Genomic DNA, 24,825 nt, shown 5'->3' with positions numbered 1-24,825 from the left:
GTTCTGACGTGCTCATTTGGCAGTTCTAAGGTGGTTACGGCAGCTGGATCGCAAGGCCTTGTTTCCTGCTCATTCAGGCCTGAGCTTCGCAGCAACCAGTGCAATCTTCAGAGCGACAGGGGAAAAAAATCCTCTGGGCCCCTGAACTGCTTTGATTTTTATTGGATTTCTCCCCGAGGCAAGCTGACCAATTTTTCTTCCCAATACCACCCTCCCCCCCCCATTTCCCCAACCAAACTCACTGCCCCCGCCCCCAGTTATCTCTACAGCTATATTACAAGCAGATATACCCCTTAGCAACTTTAAAAACTTTGGTTCTAAGAAAACACTTGGTCAGTTATCTTGAGGAAAGGTGGGAATGCTTGTTCTGCACATTGCTGTAGACAGAGCCCATCCCGGTAAGTTCTTAGCGCTGTACATCAAGTCACAATCCAATACAATCCACTAAGCAAGTGCACAAATTCTAGTTTTACTTTTAAGAGCAGAATGAGTCGTTTTCTGTTTTAAAACCTCATCCACATTGCCTGTCTTCACACTGTTTGGTAGAAATTGTCTGCCTGTAGGTGGTTCTGTTTTTGCATGCTGTAGAAGCCACTGAATCTTGCATCTGGTTCAGCAATTCTTAGCATTCTCTGGGAACTGTCCACCTGGACTCGGGTGCCCTTCTTGCAGTCCACAGATACCAGCTGATTATTCAAGGAAGAAGGCTATTTAGCAAGAGGAGGAGAAGAAAAAAACCCACAAAGAATTAGCTGCTTTCAATACTCAAATGAACAGAAATTTAGGATCTAATTCAGGTGAGACAATAACTTCACAATTTGTTGATGGTCAGATTCACGTGTGGCATTACATCTTACTCTAGTTGGCAAAGTGGCATGAGAACTATTTTCAAATTCTTGTGCATAAATGGTTAGAACATAAACAGAGGTTACCAGGTACGCAGATTTTAAAACAAAATGACTTCTACATCATGGAGGTTATATGACAGCCTTATAGCTTGGTCTCACTCCCATGAGTATCTTCTCATCTCATGAGCTTTGAGTGGGTCTCTTTTGGAGAATGGGTCACTTTGGAGAATGGCAATTCTGTCCTGCTCGGCAGTCTTTCCCAATCCAGCATTTGCCCAGGATAGAGGCTGCACCCCGTTCATGTTTGTTAAAATGACAATCATAGGATAACCATCTGACAAAGTTTTATAGGGGAAGGTTAGCTAGATGGTAAACTAGATTAAATATTCAGGTTGTTTCTAATTCTAAAGGCTGTGTGATTGAAAAAAAAAACTAAATGCAAGAGATAGAATAATTAGTTGGTAGGAATTATGATTCCTCAACCTTAATAAGGTCCTTTCTTTCCTTGTAAAACAGGCAGATTCAGAGCCCCATTGTATTTGTATGGAAGCAAACACCTATTTTTTTTCTCCCCTGGTAAAGGTCTCCTCTCAGCCTCGTTTGGAGTTATCTCACAGATCCTGCATCTTGTGCTGCCTCTCCTGTCTGTGCTTGCCTTTGACACACTGACCTGTCCTCTGAGCTTCTGTACATCCTCATCATCTCTCTGTTCTCTTCTTGCCCTCTCCTGAGTATTACCTCCCTTTCTTGGTGATTTATTTTCTCTCCCAATTCTAGGTTGACAGATGACTGAGAAATACCAGGTGATTAAGTTTTGATTTCTAATATAAACAGAAGTGACAATCCAGATGCTTGTTCATTTGAAAATTTTAGTTTAACTCCAGGAAGATGGGTCCATGAGTGCACAGTATCCACCAGCCAGTGGACGACTCACAGTTCACCCAGTGATCAACCCAGCCCCAGGCAAGTACTGCATTTGACTGCTATAGCCCAAGCTGAGCATTTACGGCGTTGAATAGCAAAGTAAAAATCTCACTGGGTAATGTAAAAGATATTACGCAGTTTTAAGAAAACACAAGAGTGCAAGCTTTCCTAGTTCAATCACTCAAGAGACTCTCCTAAGGATGCTACCTTGGTTGGTGTTCGATACCAGCAAAGCAGCGGGATCCACTGTTTCTTCTGATTGAGGAATAGGAATGCAATTAAAATGGACAGGCATATTATTATGGGAACCACAAACGAGACAATGGAGTCCAGTGAAGAATCTTCGCTTGGAGGTGGCCTATTATTATCTCTGTGATCTACCTGGAGGTGACCCATATCTAGGAGGAAAAAAAATACAAGCATTTATTATTTAAATAGGAATTTTTAAGGATTTTAATTACATTGCATATAGAGATCAGCAATTGGTTTTGTTGCTTTCTGGTACTTAGAGGCTAAAAACATGATTAAAGTCTAATGTTGATCCAAAGAGCTCCTTTTAAAGGGTAAAGTGCTTAGAGATGGATTAAAATCAAGATGAAGGAGAAAGAGGAAGAAAAAAAAAACAAAAACCACCACACAGGACAAGAATGTTAATATTTGGGCAAGATGGTATTGGCTGTAGCTACTCAGGAAACTACTAAAATTCTGGGTATTTAAAATGTGAGAAAATTAAGACTGTTTTTATAATATTTTTGACTATAGTTAACATATATGGTCTAAGATTTTGAAGCAGAAACAGCTCCCTACTTCACTGGCAAATAGCATACCAAAGAAAGTATCCTCTTCCAATTATTGGTGTGATAGCTAAGATAATTAAATCAAAACCTAAACCAGAATCAGGAGCTTGGTCTTTTGGTTGGTATTGTAGTTTGCTGAGTTGCAAGCAAAAATGCCTTACTTTTCAAATTTGTGGAAAAACTCACTAGATCTATATTTTTCTGCCTTAACTATATTGCACAGGGGAAATTTAATTTTGCTTTTACAGTCAAGATCTTTCTGTTCTTTTAAAATATTATTCTTATAATGAATGCTGTAGACAGATACCTTCTTAGAGAGCACTCCCTGAAACTTCCTTATTTTCCTTTTGTTTCAAATAAATCATTCTAGTCAAGTTCTCTAAATCAAAGACCAGTTTGGTAAAAGATATAGGATAAATGCAGTAAAGGCAGTAAAGAAGAATTACTCTTAAACTGTTTGTGAAACTCAGCTCACAAAATAACATAGCTGTTTGATATTAAGACTGTCTATGGTTTCAAACCAAGATTTTTACTGATGTGCTTCTGTGTGTGCTCTGCGGGTAGGAGAGGGAGGGTGTGGGAAGAAAACATTCCTCCTCATTTTAGCCAATGGGAATGACAATACTTGTATAGGAAGGGGAAAAAAGAACATATATTTATCAGCATCAAGAAACTGCCAAAGAAAGCTGGCCTGGTGGTGCATGCCTGTAAGCCCAGTACTTGGGAGGCTCGCAGAGTTGAGGCCAGCCTCAGCAGCTCAGTGAGAGCCCGTTTCAAAACGAAAATAAGTACAATGGCTGGAGGATGTAGCTTGGAGGTAGAATGCCCCGGGTTCTACTCCAGCACCCGAATCCCCAAACAAACAAACAAAATAATAGGAAAAGAAAAAGAAAACAAAATGCCCAAACAAAAGTGACATTTTATTGATGATTCAAATTTTAAATACAAAATGAATAAAGGGATGACTTTTACTTTCCTATATTCCAAGTAAGACAGGGAGTGCTTTTAGAATTATGTGACATATGAGGTGAACAGAAAGTAAATGAAGGAACCACTTGGGGAGAGGAAAACGCAGCTGCACCGAGTCTGTTTACAAGATTCAGTCCTTCACTGCTGTTCTGACGCAAGTCATAAAAGTTGGCTTTGCCCTTTCCAGTAGCCCAAGCAAAGACCAGAAACAAGTATCATCGAGATTCACAATGTCTTTCAGATTGAAAACACATCAGTGGCCTAGGAGAAGCATCGATTTTCTTGCCATTCTCATGTAAGGACATTTCTCTTCAGGACCTTAGCAGGGATGCTATGTAACTCAGGGGTCCTCAGTATACTACAGTAAGCGATGCCCCCATACGACTAAAGCTCACGCCGAGGACTATGCTGGGCACGCAGCTGGCAAGGTATTTACTGGCTGAGTGAATGTAAGCACAATGCTAAAGAACATTCAGTCAGAGCAAATAATAGACAAAGAGCCAAAACTCTGGGTCTAGGAATCGGGCTCTTTGGTCATCTGGCCCGATCCAAGAACAACATTTAGAATATCTAAAGTAACAGACCATTAATCTCTTAAGCAATGAAAAGTGCTTATCCAAAAGAAATATTGTAAAAATTCTATAGCAAAGATTTTGAAAATATGCTTGCAGTCAACAGGAGGCAGTATTGAATCAGGGCTTGTAGCAGTTTGAACTAGTCTCCTTCCAAGAGAAGGCAGTGTTGACAGGGACTCAGCCATGCTTTACCTCTTAGTTACTGAGAAACAAACTAACCTCTTTATCAAACAAACTGAAAGGACAGAAGGAGGGGGGAAAGGCATGGAATAAACCAGCTGACTGTAAAAATCAACAGAGTGAAAAACACCCGGAAAGAGAAGGTAAACCTACCGCACAATGCTTATACATAGGGACCGTGAATAAATTATTACTATTCAGCTTACAAAGTTCATTCACACACAGACGTTTGAGAGAGGGTATAACAATTTCCAATCAAGCTCTTAGGACCAGGAACATATTTCTTCTCATTATTACCACCTTTCTAAGCATGTAGGGTCAGGAAGGAAACATCTATCCAGCTACTTGACTTATTTTTATCAGTATTTGGTGCTTAATATGTTTTAGCCAAGCAGGTCTTTTCTGGGAAGATATTCAAACCAACTTGGGCAAGCTACCTTAAAATACTCATGAGAAGCCAGGCGTGGTGGTGTTCGCTTGTAATCCCTGCACTTGGGAGGCTGAGACAGGAGGATCGCGCAGGTTCGAAGCCAGCCTCAGCTTGCTTAAGAGATCCTGTTTCCAAATAAAATATGCCGGGCGTGGTGGCGCACGCTTGTAATCCCCGCGCTTGGGAGGCAAAGACAGGAGGATTGCGCTGGTTCGGAGCCAGCCTTGCTGCCTTAAGAGACCCTGTTTCCAAATAAAAAAATATAAAAAAATAGGTCTGGGAGTGTAGCCCAGAGGTAGAAGGGCTTCCAGGAACCCCAGTACCACCAAAAAAAAAAAAAAAAAAAAAAATATATATATATATATATATATATATATATATATATATGTATGTATGTGTCTGGGAATGTAGCTAGAGGTAGAAGGCCCCTGGATTCCCTCCCCAGTGCCACCAAAAAAAAAAAAAAAAAAAAAAAATACTCATGAGAAAATTGTAAAATTAGGAAAGAACAAAGGAGGCCAGGAGAAGGGTAGGGGCTCTCAAATGAGCCTGCTGCTTACCTCGAGGGAGGTGGATGATGTCATTTTCACTAGGTGTGGGCCACATGGGAACCTCTAGGTCAATCTCTCCATGATAATTTTTCTTCTCAATGGGAATATTGGTTGGTTCTGGAACATACATTTCTAAAAGAAAGAAGCATTTTATTTTTATTTATTTTTGTGTGTGTGTATGTGAGAGAGGATGGAGAAGCTGCCTTGCCATGGGCTCGGTCCAAATGGAGCATTGAATTCAATAATGTATTTCCTGGGACATGAAATATCCAGTTTCTGTATTTGCATTGTTAATACTTGAGAGTCATCACCTTTGCAGTGGTGGGAAATATTACTCATGATATTTAAAAGAACAAAGAGTTTTCTACCCCACCGGGTGTTTTCTTGGCGAATGGTGTTGGCTCTATAGTTCTGTGTAAACTAATGAAGACTGACTACAACGGAACTTTGCATCAGTTAAATACTGTACTTTAACCCATGAATGTTGAATGATAAAATGTCAGCACAATTAAAAGAAATTAAAGTATCTCCCACTCTTCATGCATTTCTTGGCCATTTCCCTTCCTCCCCGCCCTGCGGGGGAATGGATGTGGGCAGACCTCACGAGGCAAGGCCTGAGCCAAGTCTCAGATGTTACCAGTGGAACCATTTAGACTGGAAACTGATCATCAGTAACCATCTTGACAGTTATCTAGTTTGATCATCTAGGCACTTTGATCAACAAAATACTACAACATGAAGTGACACTAAGAAGATATGCTTTATCCCAAATATCAAGGGACCAAAGAGAGGATTCAGAGCTTCTCTTGGCAACTACAAATATACTTTTATATCTATACTTCAGCTGGCTGACAACTAGCCCAACATTTTAAAGAACACAGTAATTCTTAAGAACCTCTGCTTTCAAAAAGAATTAATTATTATCACGCAATTCCCTGGCCAGATCCTGCCACATTACTAATTGATTTTTATAAAGAGGTGACTCAATATTTATAATCCTAAATGCTCACTGTATCTTAAAGACCAAAATAAAATATGGAGAATATAAGTTAAAACAGGCTTAATAATCCTCTTTGTTTAAAGTCATTGTTTTCTATCTCAAAGTTACCCAGGCTTTCAAGAAGAGCCTTAAGATGAAAAAAAAAAAAAAGTTTTTTTTTTTTTTTTTTTTTTTTTTTTTTAGGACTAGAGATTGAACCTAGGAGTATTCTACCTCTGAGATACATCTTCAGTCCTGTTTTATTTTGAAACAGAGTCTTATCCCAAGACCAAGCTGTGGAAAGCTTCACTAAGATGCTGAGGCTGGCTGGAAACCTGCAATACTCCTGTTTCAGCCTCCAAAGCACTAGGATTACAGGTGAGCACCACCAAGCTCAGCCTTAAGATAATATTGATGGAGAGAGAATGGGACAGAAAAGAGTATTGCTAAGCTTCCCGCTGTGAGCCAACTAAGCGCTCAGGCAGGGACACTAACTGCGAGGGGCCTAGGGCTGTCCTCAAGCTGGCTGAGCTGGGATTCCAAAGCCCAGGTTCTCCTGCTCCCTCCAAGAATAAACTCATTTTGGCCTCAGTCTCCAAATCCTCTGCTTTCTTACTTATAAGGCCTTTGGGAAGTAGTATAGTTTCCAAAGGTTCAGTGGATCCTTGCAGACTCCAGAATTAAAAACCGAATTTACTGTAAACATTATCACTTGCAGGAAAAGGGAACTCGATACAAACAAGTGGTTCTCAAAATGTTGTTGTATCAGATCAGAATCATCCCAACAGCATACAGACTGTGCTGACTCTCAGATTCTGATTTGATAGGTCTGGATTAGGTGATTCCAGATGTGTGTTTGTAGGGGATGTTTATCCCACCCAATAAGGAAGCCTGATACAGGTAGTATGGATTTCCTGGATAAATTTGGGAAGAAAAACATTCCTGTGACATCTTTCAGTGCGCAGCACCTGTCAGTCCCTTCCTTGCCTGGTCCAGCTCAGCATGGCTCCGTCCGGTTACTACAGGAGCAACATGTCCAGTGGATGGCAAAGCCAAGACTCATTCCAACAAACCTGTGATGTCAACAGCTAAGTAGCGAAGCCTCCAGAGGCCCCAGCACGGGGACCAGGTGAGGCCCACCTCAGGTGTCTTCCTGGGTGAGTGCATGGAGAACGGCCCTGTTGTTCTTGGGCCTGGTGTGTACCTGCCTAGGAGATTTCAGGTGAGACCCCGCTAACCGCAAATCCTGGATTCTCTTCCCACAGATGCAGACAAAGGCTCTACTTGGCAACCGGAGGTTAAGTTGAAAGGATCCGCCTAGGGAGAGCAGATATCCTACAGCGTGTAATTATACCACCCTTTGTCCATAAGTGCATCCCACATAGCAGGCCCTGGTCCAAGTTCTAGGGAGACGCAGCGAGCGAGCGCAATCCTGGCCTCAGGCGTCTCTTGCATGATCACTGCCGGCAGTTGCTTCTCACCAGGGAACACACACGGCTGTCCTTTCTTTCAGCTCGCACCACCAAACTCAGTCCAGCTCTGATTAAAATCCACCCACAACTCCTTTCTCACGAAATTATAGCTCCAACTCAGGGCCCTCAAGTCCGAGGGCAGAGGGTCATTTCCCTTTAAATTGAACTTAAAAGGGGAGCTGCTTCTGAGCAGTTTTTCTGCCAAAAGAATAAATCCATCAGCCCAAGGCTGCCTGGAGAAACAAAAAGGAGTGGAAGTGCTATTTGTTCCCATGCCTGGACCGGGGCCTCCCACGGCCAAAGACTGCATTCAACCCAAGACTAGACTAACCCCTGGCATTCACCAGAAGAGCCCTTTCTAGCTGCTCATACTGCTGATGGACACAAATCTACCTCTAGACAGGCTAAAGAGGTCGTGGGTACAACGTCACAATTAAGAATTACACCGGCTGGGCGTGGTGGTGCACACTTGCAATTCCCGCGCTTGGGAGGCGAAGACAGGAGGATCGCGCAGGTTCAAAGCTAGCCTCGCTGGCTTAAGAGACCCTGTTTCCAAATAAAAATATGAAATAGGCCTGGGAGTGTAGCCCGGGGTTAGAAGGGTTTCCAGGAACCCTAGTACCACCAAAAAAAAAAAAAAAAAAAAAAAAAAAGAAAAAAAAAGAAAAAGAATTACACCATGGCCAGGTATGGTGGCACACACCTGTAATCAAAGTACTTGGGAGGCTGAGACAGGAGGATCACAGAGTTGCGCATAACCTTAGCAACTAGCAAGACCCTTAGCAACCAGAAAGACCCTTACCAACTTCTGTTTATAAAAAAAATAAGTAAAAAGGGCTGGAGGTGTAGGCTTGGAGGTAGAATGCTCCTGGGTTCAATCCCCAGGACCCCAAAGAATTACCAAGGACAAAGCAAGGTTGTGGAGAAGCCGGGCAGCACCTCCACATCCATCTCAGCCATCTTCACAGCTGGGAGGTGGCCCGTGCTATCCCGATGAGAAGCACAAGCCTGAAGCTTTGGTGAAGAGCCTCGAATAAGGTGACACTGAGTAATCGACAGAACGGGACTGGAATCTGACCTCCTCTCATCAAATCCATGGGGGTAAAGGCTTGACTGATGGCAGAATTTACTTAGAGATAAGATGGAGAAGTGGTTCATCAGTAATACACCAGAAAGGAGAGTTAATCATCAGAAATTAAATTTCAGTCCAAGGGTAAATCCTGAGAATGCCCTGGAAAGCTTGCTAGTGGTAAACAAGGATGTTAGCAATATCTGTGCTCACTATTAAATTCATAAAGGAGAAGAATGTCTCTTTACTTCTTTTCCTACGCCACCCTGTGAACTTGGGTCCTTATCATCCTGCTCTGGGACACCTGCAGTGCACTTCACAGCTGCCGTGGACGCTGGTCTCTGTGTGCTTTAGTTTCTCGGCATACCACTTAGTCAGTGTCTCCCGAACACACTCTGTCATGCATATCGCACAGCTGCTCAAAAAGGAGCCTCCCCACTCCTTCAAAGGACAAAGTTTAAACTCTCCATTTGGTAATCAAGGCCCTAAAAATCTTGGCCAGTTTTATCTTTTCCGTCCTAACACCTGCTGCCTAGAATTCAATGCTGCAGGGACATTGGCCTCGACCTCTCACATCTTGGAACCTTTGGTCAGTTTACTCTCTTCACTCCAATGAAGAGCGCTCAGAGGTTTTTCTCTACAAATGCCTTTAAGGCTACTTTCCAGTAAAATCTCACTTAGGAACTTGGCACTCCCGGTATGTATCATAGCTGTCTTAACTCCTGTCTCCAGTTTACCCACACATTCTCTTTGAAATACCGAAGGTTCTCTTGTCAAAATGATTAGGCTAAACCTGAGCTTTCGCTCTGACTTTTGGACCATGGGCGGGTGAAGAGGGGCCAGAGAAAAAAGCAGAAAGAGAAAGCCAACGGAGCTGGCGACCAGGAAGACACGTGGAGAAAGGGTTTCAGATAGGAAGGAGCTAAGAGTTGGATCAGGTGCCAGCTATTAGTCAAGTAAGGTGAGAAATGGGAATTGTGCATTTAATATTGTCCTTTTTAGGGGATAAACACATTTTCAAGTAGGGCTAGTCCATACAACACCTAAGCAAAGGCCAACATGTGCACAGCTCAATTAAACACTATGAGTTTACGTGACTGCCTACTTTACAATTGCAGAGCAGAGACGTGCTTCTCCGTTGGCACCTGTCCCAGCTTTCTGTACTGAATGGAGGAGTCTCTAACATAATACTGCGAGAGAAGGGGAGCTCGAGGTGAAAGTGGGAAGGTTCCTGGCCAGCTCGAGACCTCAATGAGATCTTACAGTGAGCCCTCCATTTGGTCTGTGTGGTCCATGCTGGCTGGGAGTGAGATTGGGAACATTGCCCAGAGTTTGTCCTGGTGGGCTCAGGTCCTTCATTCTGGGATTAGGGGCAGGGGACAAAGGGGCTATTTTGGCAGGAGACAGAGACATAGAAACGAGGAGAAGCCTGGGGGCAGATCTGGGCAGCTGTGGGGATATAGGTTTGAAACTAAGAGACTGAATGACGTGGCTGACATGAACAGTGAGATGCGGAGAAGACGCAGGCACGGCTGCAGAGCAGCTAGCCCAGGTGGCTTGGTGGCTGCGTTCCACGTGGGGAGAGGAAGAGTTCAGCTGAGGGCTGGGAGGAGGCTGTGTGAGGGCACGGACAATGGCGGGAAGCGATGAACTGCAAAAAGGAGGAACCAGAACTGCGCTGTTGAGATGCAGGGCTTTTGATTTGGTTCTGATGCACATTTCCGTCACAAAGGCTCCTAAGCATATTTCCCCCTGGCTGATCTTGGACCTTTTTCTCTAGCTGGACAAAATCTGCACTAAAAGTGTCTTCCTTTAACAGGGCAGGCATCATGAAAGGCTAAATGCAAAGCAAGAACCATGGCAAAGCTGGGTGCAGTGGAGCACGCCTGTAATCCTGGTATTTGGGAGGCTGAGATAGGAGGATCGCAGGTTCGAGGACAGCTGCACCAACTTGGCAAGACTCTGTTTTTTAAAAAATAATAAAAGGGGCTTGGGCATATCTTGGAGGCAGAGAGTCCCTGGGTTTAATCCCCAGTGCCAACAACAAAAACCCACAGCAATTCAGGCACAGGAACAGTATCAGCCCTCACGTGGATGGTCAGAGCTTTCCAGGTTACGCTGGGGTCTTTTTTTTTCTCCTAGTATTAGGGATGGAATCTAGGGGAATTCTTACCTCTGAGCTACACCTCCAGCCCTATTTTTTATTCTTTATTTTGAAACAGGGTCTCACTGAGTTGCAAAGGGCCTCACTAAGTAGCTGAGGCTATCCGCGAACCATGATTCTCCTTGCCTTAGCCTCCCAAATGCTGGCATTACAAGCGTGCTCCACCATGCTGGCTTACCCTGGGGTCTTTTTTGGAAGGATCGAAGCTGGGCTGATGCACTACTTGGGCCATGGGAGTGGAGGGTGGGTGAGCAGGTTGTGGACCTGCCCAAGTTTCCTCTGACATCAACATTACAGCGAGACAGCAGAAAGATGGCAACTTAGATACCTGGACACATTGGGCAGCAGCTTCCTTCCACGTTGATGGGCTCGACACAGGGCAGAGGGGGGCAGCTGACGGTCGAGCAGAGGGTCTGGCCCTGCAGGCAGTAACAGTGTGTGCAGCTGTCGATGTCCCACCGCTCCTCGTCCGCATACGCCTTCCCACTGAAGTGACACACCACCTTCTTTGGGATTGTGTCTTCTAGTGGAAAGAACAGCACATGGTGGAGTTGCTTGATGTGACAACACACGGGATCTCATTATACCCAGGATATCAAAGGGAACAGCACTGCATAATCACACGGTGTGGGAGCATTTCCAGAATCTGGTGAGCCAATTGCTTCCCAGTCCCTGGAGACCACTCCCCTAGGCCCTTCAGACCCTCATCTTGTGGTCTGCACTTGGTCAAGGGCCACACAGGCCAACATGGGGTGGTCACAGTAGCAAGCATCAGGGAATGATACCCACTGGCAGAGGTGCCATTAGACTGTCATTTAGAAAGAGGCAAAGTCCATTTGAGTGCATCTACAGAGACAGATTCAAGAAATCCTTACTTCCTGTTAGTCTTTCTAAAGGATAGTGACAATGTCATATGAACCAGAAGATTTCCCCTACAACCCTGCAGGGGAATCAGTACTGAGATAAATATTTCCTTCATTTTTCAGGGATGCTGCGTAAGTTTTTCTCTCCACAACATGGGTATTTCTGATTCAGACACAACCTTACTTCGTTTCATTCAATTTTTTTTCCCTAGTAAATTATGATTCTGAGAACAGAATATTTTTAAAGTTATTTTTAGGTATAGTTTAGGAATTGACAGGTTTTTCCCATCCTCACTTGCCATCCTGGTTCCTGCCCTTCAGAGTTTTCTTTTCTTATTATTAGCTGATTGGTGATCACATTTCACAACCAGTTCTTCTCTTCTGGAGCTTGAGGTCAGTGACTTTGAATGAGCCCAAGTGACCGGCAGCTCAGTAGCCCAGGTAGAGAGGGGCGAGTGGCCTGAGAAACTAGAGGCAGCATTCCCACCATGGGCAGGCCAGGAACTGGATTACTCCTACCAACCTGGAAAAACGTTATGCTTGGACGCTGAAGGCAGTTCAACCCACCGCTGGTCACTGGGTGGTCACTAGCAAATAAAAAAAACTACAGGAATATGGAAGGGAAATTCCCCAGCAGTGCGGTGGCCCCCAGGGCTCAGTGTTTTTACTGGAGAGCATCTGAGGTACTCTGGCAAAATCAGTGTTCACTGAACAGACACACAGGACAGAACCCAGAACGCCCAAGTACAGGAAGAATCTTACAGCAAAGTGTTAAAATGTATGATCTTTCTGTTTCTCAACATTTTTTCAACTTTTTTCCTTGTTACTGCCGCCTAGGATTCCACAAGGGACACTGAATAATTATAGGAAGTTCTGGTTGTAATGAGAATTCCACTTTTCAACATCTAAGAAGGGACCTCACTGTATTTGTAAACATTCCATGGAACACGTTTCGGTGCACTGACTGTTAGGTTTAAAAACTCTCTTGGAGACTTTCAAATCAAACTCATGACACGAGATTCTGCTAACAGGAAATCCTTAAAAGAGGTGACTTCATTAAGATCTCTAAAACTTGCATGTCTACTTGGCTGAGAGAGGTAGCCAGTGATCCTAATTCAAGTACTACTCTGACTGCCAGCCAGCATTTCATTAAACACACTAGTTTTGGCCATCACAGCTAGAGTTTATTATGCAGAAAATTCATTATGAAAGACACATTCCATTATAGAGCAGTATTACTGATTATATTTTACATAAACCCTTAACAGTTCACAGCATGAACCAACAACAATGAATACAATCTGAGTGACTACCCTACTGTGCGAGGGTACTGGAGTTAAGTGAAAGCCGGGCTCCTCACCCCCTCGTGTCCACTCTCCCTGCATTGCTCCTTCAAAGCATTTTTGCCAGTTCTCTTCTTGGAGAGGAAGAGGAAGACAATGAGTTAGAAGCAAAGAAATGCTGGGCACTTTGTACAAAGGTGTTTGACTCCAGGTCAAGCCCTGGTCTGTATTTTCTTACGATCTTGACAAAGATACTCAAAAGGACATTTAATCAATCAATGCTACTAGTATTTATGAGGTCAAAATTGTCTTTTAAAATTAGATCAAGATGCTGAGGAAAAAGTATGTGTTGAACATTAGAAAGGCATTTGCACATCTAGCCAGATTTTACCACCGATGCCGTGGAAGGCGCACCCTGACCCCGGGGGCTGCTTGACGGTGGTGGAGACCGCCCTCGGCCTCCTCACCAAAGCCTAATGTGAATTGAATACAGGGCTGAACAACATGGAAGACAAAACTGCTACCTCTGCTGGGAGGTGGAAGGCTAAACTGAGGATCTATGCTCGAGTTTCCCCTTGAGGAATGAAGACGAGAACAGGAAGCTGCTGGAGGGAGGGCATTCCAAGCAGAAGGTGGTGTGCCGAACAGCTTGGCACATTGGAGAGATAGGAGAGTCGGGGTGCACGGGGAGGGGGTGGTGGCTGGAGATGAGGTTGGAAATGAACTGTAAAGTGTCATGAAAACCGTAAACTGAGGTCCTATTCTATGGTGGGGAGGGGGGTCTTAGCAACTTTTTCAGAAGTGAACTCAGAAATGTGAGAGAATAGATGTTGTAATGCAGTAAGGCAGGTGGGGATCAGGTCCGAGGGGATGCGATATGAGCCTCGATCAAGGCAGAGGTGGTGAAGATGGAAAGGCGGGGTCAGATCTGAGAGCTATTTTTGAGAAGTAACTTTTGGGATATAGACAGGGAGGAGGAGAGGAGGGAGGGATGAAAGATGACTCTTTCAAGAGAGATTAGCTGGAGGTAATTCCAACATAGGAGTCATTTTCCTGCTTTAAGAAGTAAACAGTTGGTGATCTTGTCAGGGTCTGGCCAGTCCTTATCAAACCGTTCCAGACACTCTATGCCAACCAGGGATACAGTAGTTAACCTAGCAACTCTTAGCCTCTCCGCGTGAACATGGCAATGAAGTTGTCACTGGGACAGAACATGTTTGAGGCTCACCAAGGTAAAGGAGGACAAATTTCAGCCAGTGACTGGAAGTGACAGAAAAATACCAATGGCAATCGGTAACAGGAAAAACTGGTACGCATCCTTCGTGTGTCTTTAAAATATTTATACTATTGATACAATAATTCTATTTCTAGTAGTCTAGCCCAAGGAAATAATCATATAAGGCCTAAAGGCCGTTGTTTATGGCAGTGTTCAATACAATATATTTGTAATAGTAAGGAGTTAGGGGAAAAATTCTGTGCCCAACAATAAGGGGATATTTAAATGATTTCTTACATAGTAGTATGAAACAATGCTCTACTGCTATCAAAAGGCATCCTGGATTGTCTAAACATAACCGTGCAGAAAGGATAATTACATAATATCTAGAAAGAAAAAGATATTAAGTGATCTTTAGACTCAAGGGTGAATATTTTTCCTTAAAAAGTTATTCTTGATAACAAAATATATAGAATGGGAATTTCATACACATATCCATATCCCCCTACACATATACATATAAGAATATGGGAGGGAAAAGGGAAACACTCAGACTGAACTTGGTTCTAGAAACCTGTTCATGTAATGTGGTGCTTTCTGAAAGCTATTGACCTGCTTAGAATTCCAACATACTTAAAAAAAAAAAAAATAACCACAAATCAATACCAAAGACCAAGTGCCGAGCCACAGCATAATATGGCATGTATGTAAATGTAATAACTGTATGAGATCACTGCCTAAAGTATTTATACATGATTTAAGAGAAAGAGCAACCATTCTGAGTACCTTTGAGGCCATGAGATGAACCAAAAACTTCAGACCACCAATCAGGTGAAATTAAAGTTTCTCCATATTGCCAGAATAATTCCTAAGTTCCATGTGGACTCAGCACTCAAAGCAGCAAACTGTTGACACAAATGCTGTGGAACCCATTACTCTGGGAGCCGCACAGAGTCTCCTGGTGCACGATGCTCAGAGGCAGATAGGACCCGTAGGCAGCAGGGAGCTGGTGGCACAGCCTCAGTGAGGCTGTTTCCCTATGGGGCGTGGGTGACTGTCATGGGCCTAGCTTCCAGGCGTCTCTACCAGTTTATCTCTGTTCCATTCAAGCGCTACTCATCACTGACAACCTCAGAAGCTTTCAGCTTCGGGTCAGTTTCAAGTAAGTTAATTTAGATTTGAGATCAGGAAGTTACCTTACTGGGTTTAGAAAACTGGGGTGCCAGGTGGGCAGAGCATAGAGATCGATGCCAGACCACTGTTAGTGGGCAGCACTAGCAGGACCTTCACCCTGGCTCTAAGTTCCAGGGGCTCTCTAGAAAAGCCTTTTGACCATCTAAAACCTTTAGGACCCAGCAAAAGCTAATCTGGTGCCAATGCCTGGCTCTGGGTGAGCCGTGATGTTTTACATCAAGGCTGGCAAAGACCTCAAAGGCACTAGTCATTAAACCACGATGAGTCCCACTTCAAAGACAACAACAGAGAAAATCTCTCTGCTACTTCACGTAGGGGGTGGCTTTCTATAGTTTCTCTGCACTTAATCAGTTTGAATCACAATAACAGTACTTTTCAAAAGAGCAGTTTTTGTTTCTTCAAATATGGTTTAAAACCAAGCCACATGCATTGGTTACTACTCTACTGCATTTTTATTGTGAAGTAATGGCCGACTCTTGTTTAGGAAAAGCCCTAGTTAATCGTCACCAGGACAGCTGCCATCTGGCTGGGAGGAGATCAGAGTGTAGTTACTAAGGCTTCATAGAAATATTTTTGCTTTTGACTAAATTTTCCTTGAAAGTCCAATGTCCTGAACAGAAACCTGAAAGTACAGAACAAATTTCAGCAGATGGCTAGTAGGTGTAGGTGTCCCCATTCTTTACAAACACATGCCCTGAATAATGCCTCCTGCCATGAAGTGCTTGGGTAAATCTGAGCAAGCTCTGCTGGAAGGTTTTAGGAAACTTTCAAAACAGGGAAACATGGCAGCCAGTCTACATAATATGAAGTCCTAAATAATAAGTTAATAAAGTCACTGTAATCTTTTAAGGGAGCAGCATAGTTTAAATGAGAATACATATAAATGAATTTTAGGCACTCAGCTAGAAGAGGAATGTAGTAGAAAGAGGCTGGGAACATTCTAGTAAAAATAATGGTTTATACTTGACTATCAAATGCTGTGTAATTCTGACTCCTGCATTTATTGCTTCAACTGGTTTGCTTACGCTAACCGTGACATTTTATTCTTCCATACCTAGTAATGCTTATAACTTTTACTTTCTGAATGCCTGCTGTAGAGAAGTGCTAAGTATTTCTCTTAAATCAACTCCATTTGCTTTCCACTGCTCAAGAGATGGGGTATTGTCTTCAGTCCACAGAAAACGGAGGCACACAGCAGTTAAGTGCCCAAGAAGTGTGGCTAGGTAGTGTCAGGAGAGGACAGGAACCAGAGCGGGCCTGGTTCCACCTTCTGCCTGCCGCACAGCGGGACAGACTGAGGGAGGACCACTTTCTGGGCAGGGAGCAGTGCCACACAAACAAAAGCTGGTACAGCTGACTGACACCGAGAGGGGGTACTATGTTTTTCAGCTAACTGCACATATGTCTGGAGATGGAAAAGGGGTTATGAGGACTAATGGTCCTCCTTGCAAGTCTCCACTGAATATGTCTCCTTCCCTCACTTTCTCTCTCAAAGGAAGAGAATTAGAAGATTCCAAGGCAAACATATGACACAAATACAACAATGCTTGCTTATATATTTATTTACTGGTGCTGGGGATTGGAACCAGAGGTATTATAGCTCCAAGTTATACCCCAGCCTGATTTTATTTGGAAAGAGGGTCTCACTAGGTTGCGGAGGGTTGCCAAGTTGCCAAGGCTAGCTTTGAACCTGCAATCCTCCTGCCTCAGCCTTCCAAGTTTTGGGATTACAAGCGTGCACCATCACTCCTGGCTTAAAGCTTATTTTTAAAGCAAGCACATGAGGAGCTAAGTATCCAAATGAATGTGATCTCCTTCTAACAGTCTTTGCAGCAGGATACAAATGCATTCCAGTGACATTGCCCTTGCTTCATACAGCTCTGGGATCTCCATTTTGCAATAGCTTCTGGGGCCAATTTTTGAAATATGCAAGGAAGACAGTCAGGATTTCACGGTTACACCTTGGTTTAGATCAGCCTTGGTGTTTGGTTTCCTTAGCTCTGGCCTCTATCTTTTAGCTTCAGAGTCATCTTGAAATGACAAAGTCCCAGCTAAAGGATGCGTATATGCTTCTGCAACCATAATCATACTGCGTGGCAGAAGTCCAAAGCCCTATGCCACAGCGGCTCCATTGGTGGGACAGTTTAGCTTATGAAATCCTCAGATACACGTCCTCTCTGTCTTGGATTCAAATATGAACAACATTATCTTGTGTCTCTATGGCTGTGATAAAAATGCACAATGCTTTGTGTGGTGGAAATGAAGAATTCATGTTTTTTATTTCCCGTTTCCATCCGACTCCCTCCCCCTCCCCCTCCTGCCTTCCCTGCATGACACTGTGATCGACACTGATAAATCTGTGTGTGTGCATCATGTCCACTGAAGTGTTCCCATCTTCCAGTCTTCTTCTCCACTTCCACCTCCCTCAGGTCCCCTCCCTCACTCCACTAGGGTTTCTCCTCCTTTGTCTGGAGTCTCTCCTGTGTCCCAATTTCTCCCTAGCTTCTACATAAGGGAAAATGTCCGACCTTTGACTTTTTGTGACTAATCTCACTTAGCATAATATTCTCCATCCATTTCCCTGAAAAAGACATAATTTTGTTTTTTTTATGGCTGAGTATAATTCCGTTGTGAGTATATCCCATATTTTTTAAATCTATGCATCTGTTGATGGGCACACCTCAGCTGGTCCCATAGTTTGGCAACTATGAATTGTGCTGCTGTAAGCACAGACATGCACACATTACCATGGCAGTCCAGTTTCAACTCTTCAGGGTAGAAACCCAGGAGTAGTATAAATGGGTCACATGCATTGGTTACCACTCTAGGTAACCACTAGGTTCATTTCCATTCTTCTGAGATTTTCCACACTGTTTTCCAAGTGGCTGCATTAATCTGCAATCCCACCAACAATGTAGCAGTAGTTCCTACATCCTTGCCAGCATTTATTGTTCCCCCTACATTTCTCTAGGATTGATTGATGAGAAAGGGGAGGAAGAAGTAATGAGGCCTTGAAATGCTCATCCCTCCCAGCCTGACTTCTGTTTAAACTTTGCAGTCTCATGTCTCTTCAAGATAAGAAACAAAGCCTTAACAGGCTGGGAAGGTTGGGCTTTGTTTTTACTCCTGAGCTATTTTAATTATACCATGAAGCTAATTAACGACTGGAGAAATTTAGGAGTGTTGTCTTCTTCCTCTATTAAGATCCAATTCAGAATCTCAGGAGTCTCTGATACGGATGCTCAGCCATCACTGACTGACTAGGATGCGGGCTACACAGCAGCCCCTGAGAAGAAACAATCTCCAGATGGATGCCCTCTTTCCTCCTTGGAAGAATGGAGGCCTCACAATCAACTTCAACCTGTGCTATAGTTGGGGTTTCAATTTTTGCCTGGAGACAGTTTTCTGGGATGGATACTTGAGGTTCTAATTCTGTTCCGGTGGTCACCGTGTGGGAGTAACTTCCTGGGAGGAAGTAAGGCAGTTTTAGAAATTGCATCAGTGCTTTCAAATCTCCTGTGTACTATTCAGAGTCTGGAAAAGTAATTTACTCTGGGATCACACTGGTTGAGAGGCTAAATGTAGCTCTTGCTCTCAGAACAAGTCCTCTCGCAAGTCAGTCCAACACAGAACTGTAGTAGGGAGTTGTTTCCTTCCACACAGGAGAGCAGTGTCTGAGCCCTAGCGACGCAGCAGTGAATAGAGCACCCGAGACCCCTGCCCTGGAGGAGAGGCTTCTCAACCCAGAGGGTCTCCTCAGCTTTATGAGAGTCCACATCTAAATGCATGTGGCAAAGGCTTTGAAGATGTGCAAACAGCAGGCCCTGCTCGGAACATTCCATTTCAGTGGACATTGTTAGTTGGAGGGATTTAAAAAAGACTAGTGAAATCATCTAGGCAGGTGTAAAAAGGCATTATGCACACTGTGGGTAATATGAGATTCAGAGAGGGGAGTGGAGAGGGAAGCCAAACATCACCAATGGCACAGCTGATCTGAGTAAGCACTTCTGAGTGTACACTCTAACGATGCACCACAATATTCTTTCTTAAACCCAAAGGGGAATAAAGTGGCACTTATCATCTTATGTTTTACTCTCTCTTAACCGGTAAGACACCTAAGTCCCTGGCCCGTGACGCCATTTTCATTTCTGCATCGCCAGCTGGGTGCAGGCTGGGCACATGCTCCAAGCTAGGAGAACACACGAAATGTGAGCAGCCCGTTTGAAAAACTAGCTTCACCTTTTGTTTGGCTTCAACATAAAGATGAGCCTTAAATAGAAACTGCAGTGAAGCAGAAATCTGAGCAAACATCATACAGGCCACTAGAAGTGTGCAGAGAACCACAGGCCCAGACAGCAGTTTGAACACGCTGGTGCAGGGGACAGCAGGGATGGCGGGAGCGTGAAGATGGATATCAACTGAACTCTTGCACAGATTCGGGGCTCTGGACAATTTCAACGAAGCAGAGAGCTAATAAATGGTAATTCTCTCAGCAAACAATGAAGCTTTTTGGCTCAACATGAAAAAAATGGATTCATTAAAAACTTGGTTTTTTTATAACTTTTAATTTCTAATAAAGAAAATACTTGATTTTTATCTTTATATAAGGAAATTGAGACAAATATTATCACATAGGTTGACTCCTACCTCTATACAATGTCTTTTTCTTTCTTTTTGTGGTACTGAGGATTGAACCTAGAAGCATTCTATCTCTGCACCACACCCATTGCCCTTGAAACAAGGTCTTGCTAGGTCACTGAGAGGCTTGCTACACTGCTGGGGCTGGTACCGAACCTGCGGCCCTCCTGTTTCAGTCTCCCAAGTAAAGGGATTACAGGTGTGCACCACCGAGCCTGGCTGTATAATGTCTTCATTGCTGTGAAAGACAATCTAGCTTTAGAAGTCTTTTCTTTTGCTTTACTCTTTTCCTTCTACTTTTTGGGATGGGAAACCTAAACCTTCTTAGAAAGACCAAAAGAGCCTTTCATGTTGCTTTAACACACTGACTGTTCAAGGTCTCAAGTGAATAGAAGAATTATACACTTGAGTTCCATGAAGAGAAATCTTACCAAACTAGTGAACACATTTACTTCTGGTTGATTCCTACTGCAAAGAGAACACAAGTTCTAAGTAGTGGAGCTTAATCCTTGTGTTAAGCATTTGTTATGTGCAGAATAAGCACTTCACGGAGTGAAATTCAAAGAAACATTTCAAGTTTAAACACTGTCTCCTGTGACAGCAAGGCCTACAATCCAAGGCACGTCCATAGGTACGTGGAGATTACACACAGAAATCCTTCTGAAAAATAAAAGCAGCCTGAAAGGCAGGAACAGTGAAAGATCAAGATTTCTCAAACAAGAGGGAAAAATATAAATTTTTCTAGGATGTAAGCTATTTGTGGAAAAGTCAAAGAATAGAATCTCTGTGTGTGTGCATATGCATGCACGCACATTTGTGCTCATCACAGGGTTCTAAGAATTGGATTGGGGTGTTCTACCTCTTGAGCTACACCCCCAGCCATATCTTATTATTTTATTTTGAAACAGGATCTTGCTAAGTTATGGCATACTGGCCTCAAACCTACAAAACTCCTGTCTAAGCCTCCCAAGTACTGGGATGATGAGTATGTGTCACCACGCCCAGCAGGACAGCATCATTTTAGGAAAACCTTCAGGTGAAAGCCCCTAGATTCCAAGACTGGCCCATCCTTGCCCCTGTGGATATTTCATCCTGGCAGGCTACACCTGGTTAGCAATACTCTACCAGCAGCTTCCACAGGGTCCTCATCAGATGGGCCCTTCTGTGAAAGGCAATTACTTACCCACCCCTGACCATTAGAGGGTAGAAAATCAGATCAGGCCTCCTAGACAGAAATAAGAAGGGCACATGCTGGTAGACCTACATGGCTTCCTTTCTGTGTAGCAGAATCTTTAACACAAGGACTTGGAGCAGGAGCCCAGACACAGAGGATGCGGCTCAGAGGCTCCTGAAGTTAACTGGACAGCCTCAACTTTGATCTACACTGAAGGTGGCTTGAAGTGGGCACTGCAGGGATTAGAAAAAGCTGCTTATGGGAGATCTAGGGTGCAGGGTTAGATCTAAACAAGCCGGCATCAGACACGTCTATTTTTGTTGTGATAACATTAGGCTAATTCCCACTAAACACTACACAGAATGCATTCAGTTTCCCTTGCCATCCTGTTAGACTGAATCTTGTGCCCTTCATTTAACTCTTGTTAGCACTGACTGTAACAACCCAGGCAAAAGGGCAGGAGCCGCCCTCGGTGGTGGAGGAAGAAACGGGAGGTGCACAAGAGTTCCCCTGGAAGCGCTCGCCCTTAGGAGAAACCCCCGACTCCATTCCCACCGTGTTCTGCACACCAGGGGCTCAGGGACTCTTCAAGTGGGACTAGCTCCTCAAAGTAAACAAGAATAAGAGTGCCGCCCTCTCACCTGTGCCCTCTCACCTGTGAACACATGGAGGCATGACAGTGGGGTGCGGATTGCAGGTAAGGTACCGCCACCACACGGCTGCACCAGAGAGCACCTGTGTCACAAGAAGGGAACTGCAGAAGCCACAGACCTTACAGATGAGAGGGGCAGGAGGAAGTATACTACCAAAGGACTATCTCATATATTTTGGTCCTTGGAAAGCTCACCACTGAGATGTCGTATCCAGGCTTTCCGTCTGAGAAGCAGGGAGTACAGTTAGGAGGTACCAGACCCCACTGGAGGCACGCAACTCCTCTCTGCAGCCACCTCCTTACAGAAGCAGCAACTGTGCGGGGCCAAGATACCTTCACGTTCTGTTTACCATTCATAAAGTCCTCGCCCATACGTACATGATGTCCATTCCACAGCACTTCTGTGAGGCACTGGACAATATTATTCTTTTCATATTCATGAGACAACTAACCAGCATTATATCATAATCACCATGGAATACAGCTATCATGTGACAAAGTACGATCATTTTTTTATTTTGACTCTGAGGTAAGTTCTTTCCAATTGCAAAAAATTTTAATTTCAAGGAAATACTTTGGAGAAAGAGCTGTTAAAAATATTCCAATGAAGATCCCCAATATACAAAAAAATTATGGTTTGAAAATGGGTAACATAAAATCCCGTGAGTTGTATAAAGATGCTAAATTAAGTATTTACTATATTTGATTACTGGGATGACTTAAATACACAATAATCAAAATATGTTCCCAAAAGATTGTGTACACATACATGCAATCTAAGAGACTGTTTTGATAATAGCCTTTAACAAACAGAAATTTGAGCAAAAGGAATGCTGTGATTTGATTTAAACACAAACCTCTCCCCTGTTAGGGAGAAATTATATTTAATCATGTTCTTGTTAAAGGTCACTATAGAGAAGATCACTATACAGTTATAATATCACATCGAGAATACAGTTCCAACGTGAGCCAGGCTGGCAAGACTCCACGGGAATGCTCCACTTCAAATATTAATATATAATTTATAAAAATAGCTAAACTCTAATCAGATAGACATGAATCCACAAAAAATAATTTTTATGTACAATTTTTATAGAGCTTATGTTCAGATCATAAGATATGATAAAGACATTCCCAAAGTGACTTAAGTAATGTGATCAGAATCTCAACTTTGTTCATATTAAAGTTATAGACCATATGTTTCTATATGTAGAGTAAACACAAACCATATTATCTGAAAACAACTAACCTTTGACAAAGTTTTCTTAAGTGAGAAAGATACACCAACACTCAGAGATTTCCATCAAGTATGGCTCAAATATCTGACCTCAAGTCTCTTCCACAACAACTCAGTTACGAGTCAGCCTTTGCCAGTCATAATTCTCAAGATGAGCCTGCGTGCTGAGTGGCACTTCTGACGTAGCCAGCCTAGAGCTACTTACTCTAGACCAGCTTGACCAGGGTTTACCTGAGAATCGTGCTTTCCAGAGTTGACAGGTAAGCTCCAGAAACAAAAGGGGCCTGAAGATCCCATATTAGACCAAGAACGTTCTTTATGATCAAAATAGTGCTCTACGTAACTTCTGACCAGGAGTGACTGAGCCTGGGACATAGTGAGGTTCCAGGGGAACGCTCCCGCCCCCCCTGGGCAGAGCTGCTGCGGGCTGGGTGTGCATCTCCACAGGCACTCTGGTTTACTTGTTTGCCGCCCTCCAGAGAGTCATGGAATAAGGCTCTCATTCAGGCACTGAAATCATTTTTGCTCTGGAAAGGTTCAAGAGAGGCAGGTAGCATGAGGTCAGTGCTAGGCCAGGGGTTGCTTTAAACCAGCCCGGCTTGCATGGGGCAGCATGCAGTGAGGGAGGGCGCTGCTCCTTAGGAGGAATCTCGTGACACATTAGACTTCCCACTGGACCTTTCATCTCCATCTGATTCATACTCGAGTCGTCTTTTATGCCATCTTTACAGGCAAAAGACCTATGAAAATAAAACCTCAATTTGTGTATATTTGTGTGGGAAGCCAGCAGAGAAAAAGAAAAAAAAAATTAGAAAATCAGAGGATGCTCCATTAAAACGATTGGGTAATTACTACTTAGTTTCTTTCTAGCTGAAGGATGAATTCCCTAATGATGGGTATTATAAGTAATTAGACAAAGCTGTTCACTTTTCAAAATTAATCATCAATCCTATTAATTATGTCTGTATTACACATCCTATTAAATTAGCACACATAATATGAGGCCTTCACACATCAAAGGAAAAGCATTATCATTGCACATTAGTGACTTGATAATTTAGCTGAAAAGAACACAAATACTTGTAATTAGAAGACTACTTTTAGTAGGATCACCACTTTTCATTCCTCTTATGCTAAGGAAAAACGATACTTCACAAGGTGAAAGTAAGCAAATTTTCTAAGTTTTGACCACTCAGAAAAATAGGTCAGCTTCACAGTAGCTTTAAGGTTGTAGAGATCTGTAGCTCACTGACGAGGGAGAATATTCTGGCTAGAGCAGCACCATGGTGGGGCTGGGATGGTCTGTGAGGTGCACGTGGCCCTGAGACGAGGCAATTTGGATTGAAACTGAGGAAGCTGACACAAGAAACAAGGCGGCCCTGGCCTGGGCGCCCCTGAAACGGCAACAAGGCGCTTTGAGACATGCCAAGCGGTGGCTCCCCTTCCCCCCGCTAGGTGACCTTTGCATGGCGATGGAGGCTCATCCAGGAGAGGCAGCGAGCGCCTCCGAGGGGCCAGGCTGCCCGCGAGTCAGAGAAACAACAGGCACGAAACAAACCTACAGCCAGGAAACCCCTGAAGCACAGTCACGGACTGAACTGTCAGCGTGT

General features: G+C 43.6%; 1 protein-coding gene across 2 annotated transcripts in view; it reads right to left on the bottom strand.

Moving 5' to 3' along the window:
- Positions 1 to 530: 530 nt before the first annotated feature.
- CRIM1 (cysteine rich transmembrane BMP regulator 1) overlaps positions 531 to 24,825 on the bottom strand; it is a gene marked incomplete at both ends in the record, with an annotated part of 205,607 nt that continues 181,312 nt past the window's right edge. For both annotated transcript variants that reach the window (XM_080711934.1, XM_080711935.1), the window contains 4 exons: positions 531 to 707; positions 1,980 to 2,170; positions 5,284 to 5,406; positions 11,287 to 11,481. In XM_080711934.1, the coding sequence (XP_080568060.1) occupies positions 531 to 707; positions 1,980 to 2,170; positions 5,284 to 5,406; positions 11,287 to 11,481 (686 nt within the window). The remainder of the gene's footprint in view (positions 708 to 1,979; positions 2,171 to 5,283; positions 5,407 to 11,286; positions 11,482 to 24,825) is intronic.

This window comes from Muscardinus avellanarius (genome assembly GCF_963383645.1).
Source record: "Muscardinus avellanarius genome assembly, chromosome: 15".
Lineage (NCBI taxonomy): Eukaryota > Metazoa > Chordata > Mammalia > Rodentia > Gliridae > Muscardinus > Muscardinus avellanarius.
The sequence above is the reverse complement of the archived record's forward strand: the minus strand, read 5'-3'. Positions and strand labels throughout refer to the sequence as shown.